The sequence below is a fragment of the Cottoperca gobio genome, chromosome 6, assembly GCF_900634415.1.
Source record: "Cottoperca gobio chromosome 6, fCotGob3.1, whole genome shotgun sequence".
Lineage (NCBI taxonomy): Eukaryota > Metazoa > Chordata > Actinopteri > Perciformes > Bovichtidae > Cottoperca > Cottoperca gobio.
Window position 1 is genome coordinate 2,817,676 of NC_041360.1, and position 6,772 is coordinate 2,824,447.

Consider the following 6,772-nt stretch of genomic DNA (forward strand, 5'->3'; position numbering starts at 1 on the left):
TAACCGTATTCAAACGTAATAAAGGAGTGTATGGGATTTATTGTTTTGTTTGTTACCATGGTATCGAATCAGTATCGAGAATCGTGGAATTTCACTGGGATTGGTATAGACTACTCAACTTCTGGTATTGTGACATCCATGTTTTATACGTTAAAAGGTCAATAAAGAGGTTGACGCTGTAAACGTAAATACAAAGGTCAATAAAGAGTTTGCCAAAGACTACCAGGAATGGGTAGCAAAGGGAGTAAACCAGTTGAAGGGCCACAGGGGCCCATTGTTGAGCTCATGCTTTCAAAATATGGCCCAGATAGTTTAAAACATTTACAAGAATGGTGTGCCAATGTTATTTTAGACCATTTTAATTCTGGCTATTTCATTTCTGCTATTTCATACTATTTTAATTCTGCTATTTTTATAATGGTACTTCAGACTCATTTACATCAACACTGTGATTATTGTACTGTAAATGCTCTTATTCTGTCTTATTCTGTCTAATCTTGTACTAATTGTTATGTTTTTGCTGTGAAGCACTTTGGGCTGCAATTCTTGTATGAAAGGTGCTATACAAATAAAGCTTATTATTAGTATTTTTATTATCCCTATACACCACATTATTGATAAGCCTTTACTAATTGCCGTATTTGGTCCATAGTGACTTGTGTCTTTCTAAGGGCAGAAAAAATTGAGACTAGTACTTACGGTACCACAAATACAGTCTCAGCCATTGAATTAACCAGATCATGCCAGAGATTAGCAAAATTACTTGTGGAAATTAAATGCAGTATTATCTGTCACATAAGGGTTACAGTTATTACTAATGCATTTTTCCAACTTAAAAAATACAATTCTGACCAAGACAGATGATATGTTCTCCATTGGCTCTTTTAGTCTGGAAATAACAGCATTACCAACATTATTGTGTTTACACCGAATGTTCGGCTGGAACACATTTTGCTTCGTGTTAGTATTTTCTTTTTACCTAAGTAAAGGCAGCTTCAGTTTGCTAGAACACAGCGACCGTTGCAGTTTTGCAATAGTCCTAGCAGTAAAAGCTTGCGCAAACCTAAAACAATTACACCACATAAGATGATATTTAAGAACCGATTTAAATATCACTTTTTATTCTAGTATTCTAATCTTACATGTTTGATGAGGATGCTCTCCCTTGCATTTTCCTGCTCCGTGTCTGGCTGGATGTCAGTGGGTGCGGGGGGCATAGCCAGAATCATGGCTGTGCAGATCTCCACTTGAATGTGGAGGAAGTTGTTCCAGATATATTTGAAATACATATCCTGTGGAGTAAAACAAAATATAATGAAAAATAGGTACATCAGTAAATTTAGTTGATAGTCTAATACTGATCTTTGCTTTAACAGATTACTAAAGAAAACATCAATTGTTACGAGATGTTTTTGTAAGTTCTTCCCATCTGTTAAAGATGATTAATTAAATAATTAAAAAATGTACACAGCTGTTTTGTTCCCAACATCAGTTGTAAACCAATCCCTGGAAACCAATCTCCAATTTAACATCATCATCTAAACCACTTTCCAAAAAAATCAATTAAACCTGTAAATGTCTATTATAACTTGAACTACAGTAAGTACAGCAGGTAAAAGTCTAACCAGGAAACTACAGTGTAAGATCAAATGGTTGGCTGAAGCGCTACCGTTTTTAGTGGCAGCCTAATTAATGGTTAAGGTCAAGTTTACTTTATTGTCTCCCATGGGTTAGGGTTAGACCAGGGTTAAATCAAGTCCAGACCATCATAAGAGCAGACCATCACAATAAAACACATTAAATAAGAACACTTGCAAACATCAGCCCGACATAACAACCAGCCAATAATCACAAACCATACACTCTGTTAAAAGATACATACAGTTGATCTTACAACTACAAATCTGGCCTAAAACAAATACCAAAGCAGATATCACTCACTAGTATGATTCCCAGTGTGTTGAGGTTAATGAGTTCTGTGTTGATGCTGTGAGTGTTGCTCTGCAACAGACTGGCCACCAGTCGGACCACATTGAGCCTGGTGTTGCCCACAGGAGGGTCCAGCACCCCCCACGTTGTCTTCATCACATTCGCCTGTAGGTGGAGAATAAACATTGCTCAATATACAAACACAACTGACTGGGATACATACATACATACTAATTACTGAATACTTATGTGGTAGAAGACTATTTGTCACATACTGATTCTGTGACTGGACCATCGGTCATCTTAAGCCGTTTTCTAAGAAAAGTTTTAAACATACTAATTCAAACTAAACTGAAAACAGCCGATAATGGGTTGGACTAAAAGGATGAAATAGTTCCATGCAGACTGCAACAGTGTAACTTTAATCTACACAACATTTTGTTATTTAAAAACAGTTTACAGCTGTCTGCGTGGTTTTTTTTTTTTACCTTTGGTGGTTCCAGTAGCAGCTGGTGAAAGTCTTTAAGTCGGGGTCTCACAGCCTCAAGGATGCTGTGATTGACGGAGAATGAAGGATGGGACATCCCAGGGGGGCACTCCATATGACCCTCAAACCTATAACATAGAAAGTTATAACCTAATGAACTAGCTCACCAAGTCTTTTGGACAGACTAGATAAATAATTATGGTTAGGAATATCAATGATATTGAAGCATATCTAAACACAGAGTTTTCCTATACCGCCATCAAAGTAGTGCGAACATTTCTGGTAATAATTGAGGCGGGTAGACATAAAAATGTAGATATTATTTAAAACGTGGACTTTTGTGAAATCTTTTAACAGTTTACTGTCAAATCAGTGACTTCTATTCATTAAATTACATACAATAACTAAATCTTTAAATTTATTTTACGGTTTTCTCATCATCATCTTCTATATACAGTATGTCCAATGTCAATCAAGAGGGGCAGAGGCCACAGGACGTACGCTGGTCTCCTGGTCTCAAACAATGTGAGGAGGATCTGGATAACACTGACAATTGCAGATTCATTCTTCTCCTTGTCAAAGATATTAAACAGCAGCTGCTCCACCGTCTCCTGCCTGAGGAGGAAGACAGACATGAAGATGAAGGGAAAGCAAGCTTCAAAGTCACTGTTTAATAGCCTATTAGGAAAAATGACTAAAGCCAATATTAGAATACATGTTATTATCATACACTGTAAAAAATTAACTCTGTGAGCGAAAAAGTGATTTACATGTTCTTGTATATAAATGCATGCATACTTTTCAAGTGTGGCCAGAAGTGGGTCTGGATCTGAGGAGCCCTGGACCTGGAACATCTGGTCTCTGCTCAGTCTGATTATCTCACACAGTGACTGGGAGGCATTGGAGTGTCTCTGAGTCAAGAAAGTTGGATTAAAATTCTCACTTGACTCACTTGAAACATACAATATTCAATCATCCAAGCAAAGTCCTAATATTCCTGAACAGATTTAAAATAAACATTAGTATTCATCTTGATGCAGATTAAAAATGATAAACATATTAAACTTAAATATCCTGGATACGACTGGAAGAAACAGTGAAGTGTGTGACACTCACATCCTCATCTTGAGAAGGTTGTACCATGTCCACCAGTCTCTGAATCACCTTCTCCTCATTCAGCCACTGAGAGAGGACAGAGGGCAGACGGCACACAATATTAGGATGAAAACCATTAGAACAAGGCCGCTAATTTTAAGCAGGTTTATCAACTCATAATCGGCTACATGTAGCAAGTGGGAAGATTCTGTGTAATAAATAATATTTACAAAACAACAAAGTTCATTCTGACTTTTATTTTCTGGCTTATGGGGCATGCGCACCAAATAAGGAATTCACTGTTACAAATCCACATTTTTGAGTTTCATAAATCCATGTTTCAAATTCATGAACAGATGTTGGATATCATTTTTAGTACAGCTGATAAAGTGTTGTCCCGCTACCCACATTGAGAACGTCCTGCCGTAGCTGTTGTGGTTCAATGCAGGTAAGCATTCTGAGAAGCAGGTCCATGATGGCAGATGTACCGATGTGTTTGATCATCAAGTCTACAAAGTCCTCCCTCTTCCGCAGAAAATCCACTATCTATAAACACATACAAACACACCATACACCTTAAAATCAGTACAGAATGATAAACTGTCTTGTTTTCTACAGGTCTATAAAACATTATTTTTTTTTTTTATATAAACATGATTATTGTGTTTTGAATTGTTTTTATAAATCATATCTGATGAGAACACCCATTCACAGATTCAACTCCCTCTTCATGCCAACTTACCTGTTCAGGCTTGCGTCCTATAAGAATGGACAGGACCTTGGAGAAGAAGCTGGCCAGGAGTGGGTTGAGAGGCGGCTCATTCTGGAGGAAGCTATAAAGTTTCATCAGCAGTTTTTCATCTTCTCCCAGTCTGTCGTTGATCTGGCCCACATCTGACGTAAGAAGCTCACATGATATGTTGGGATACCTGTAAGAGTACAAAAGCTGCTCCTTAAGCCTTGTTTCAACTGTGTGGTACGGCTCTTCTCGACTCACTCCTTTTTGGTTTTCCATTAGAAAAAGTTGGACAAACAATTTAGTAAAATGTTCTCAATTTTCATGGTTCTTTAGATGCAGTTTTTTCCTGTTTGTTAACACAACTGAAAACTAGATAAAATGCTTGGTGTAACCGCTAACAACAATGTGCAAAACGGGCCGAAGGAACTAAACAAACAAGGATCTTAGGAATTGTAGTTACTAATACTAAAATGCTTCTATTGTGCACTGCAGTGATCCCTGAGAAGTCAATTGATGAAAAGTTTTACATTAAAGATTTAATTGCAAGACATGCTGTTCTCTGGTTTTCTATGAGCTTGTACAACAGCACATGTATCCATAATGGTGAAATGAAAGATTGTAATAAGCAAGAGAGACTGTCTACATAGGTGTTTGTCAAATAGCAAATCTCTCTTAAAAGAAAACAAACCATGTCTTTCATTTTGATCCACTTATCCTTTGCACCATTTTCTCTTACTTGTATTTAACCTTCTCCTCAACATCAGTACAGGGTTCCTGTGTGATGAAGGTGACCAGGTCTTCCATACACTGTGGTCTCAGCAGGAAGTCAACCAGTTTGTGGTTCTGGGCCTTGCACTCTTGCAGGACGTCATCCTCATCCATCACCTCTGTCAGCGTCACATCCTCCTTCTCCAACAGCGTGTCAATGTGGGATGTGGTGTGGAGGTCAAATTTCCAAAACATGTTGGCTTTAAAAAATAAAATTAAAAAAAGAATGCAATTGAAATCAATACAAAATGAGGTCTTCCATCAGAGATTATCAGAATATAATAGATGATAAAAAGGATTAATTGATCAATTGATCTGATACCGAACATCTAACAGCTCGTTCTTCTGCCTACCTGAGAGTATGGTAGAGTCCGGACGGCGGAGCTCAGGTTAAAAAGGTGTGTGTTCTAGTCTTTGGGAGTTGTGGCCCATTCCAGGCAAGCCGGATGGACAGACAGGCAGGCAGACAGCGGTGATGGACAGACTGACAAACAGCACACATACAGCAGTTCAACAGCAGACACCTGTGAGGTGAGAAACAGATGGAGACTTGTTAAAGGAATGTGCCACTGCTTTTTGTGTGGGTATTATAGCAATTTTTCTTATTACTTTTAATTACAAAAAGATTCAACAATGCCTAGTACTTAAAAGATTAAACATTAAGAGAGGAGCCTCCTTCAAATACAGGTACACTAGACTTCTAGGACTGTAACCAATTTATGGCTGCTTAAATAATGGCACTGGGAAGCACTTCTTAAAAGGCAGAATGAGTAAGATTTGTCCATTGCCGTTTGCAAACACAACATTCAAACTTGGCCTCTATTCAACAACACTAGCAAGGGAGTTTAGCAATCTTAAGTCTTGCTAGTTAATAGGCATAGTATTTGTGTCCAGACAGGAAAAGTTAGCGGAGCTTCCAGAGCTTCCTACTCAGACAACACTGATTAGTGTCAGCCAAAGCAGAATAGAGCCCCGGGGAGAAGAAGCCGAGGAGTTACAGCTGGAAGTAGAGGCAGAGTGAGGGGCAGAGAAACGCCCAGAAATGTCATGAACACAGCAAATTGACAAAAAAAAGAGAAAATCCGGGCAGAGCAAGGTCTCTGTAGACATACACCACTATACACTTCAACTGGGTCATAAGTGATGATGGAGAGATATTCTTTTTTGATACTATGCATTGTTTTGTTTTTTTAATCCTACTCATTGTGCCTTTGACCAAAAACACCACTCTCCTTTCTGATCTTATCTTATTTGAATAGAGCCAGTTTGTCGACACAGCAGGGGTGCATGGCAAAAGAACACAGGGTCGCCCTTACAAAAAGTTGAACTTATGTAGCAAAACAAGGCAACATCATCCAGCAAGGTGCTACATTGGCCAATAAAATACATTATACATTACATTATAAAGTGCAAATTCCTGATGGATTACTTTAAAACATAAACACTACGGTTTACCTTGCGATCATCACAACGAAAAATAAAATAGTTGTGGCCGTGATAATTTTCCATAGTTGGTAAATGCTGTGTGAGTATTACAATTAGTTGTGCAGTGTTCTGGTCTGACAAGCCTTTAAAACGCATTTTTAATTGCCTCACTGGTACCTTAAAACGACACACCCCCACCAACACAGCCAAGAAGAGTCAAATATTGGGCGGGGAAATGGGGAATATGGACACATGTCAATGTAGCTCAGGCCTTGGTGAATGTTGGTCTATTTTTGATAAGTAGCCAGCATACAAGCTACAAGAACCAT

At 38.3% G+C, this 6,772-nt stretch overlaps 1 protein-coding gene across 1 annotated transcript in view; it reads right to left on the reverse strand.

Annotated features, from left to right (window-relative positions):
- The window catches only part of LOC115009317 (protein phosphatase 6, regulatory subunit 3), a 10,678-nt gene extending 4,956 nt beyond the window's left edge, over positions 1-5,722 (reverse strand). The window contains exons 1-10 of the mRNA XM_029433241.1: positions 5,372-5,722; positions 4,987-5,218; positions 4,254-4,440; positions 3,920-4,057; positions 3,533-3,598; positions 3,215-3,327; positions 2,918-3,031; positions 2,418-2,544; positions 1,942-2,094; positions 1,143-1,292 (exon numbers count right to left, since the gene is read on the reverse strand). Of these exons, the coding sequence (XP_029289101.1) occupies positions 1,143-1,292; positions 1,942-2,094; positions 2,418-2,544; positions 2,918-3,031; positions 3,215-3,327; positions 3,533-3,598; positions 3,920-4,057; positions 4,254-4,440; positions 4,987-5,213 (1,275 nt within the window). The 5' untranslated portion in view covers positions 5,214-5,218; positions 5,372-5,722. The remainder of the gene's footprint in view (positions 1-1,142; positions 1,293-1,941; positions 2,095-2,417; positions 2,545-2,917; positions 3,032-3,214; positions 3,328-3,532; positions 3,599-3,919; positions 4,058-4,253; positions 4,441-4,986; positions 5,219-5,371) is intronic.
- Between the last annotated feature and the right edge of the window lie 1,050 nt (positions 5,723-6,772).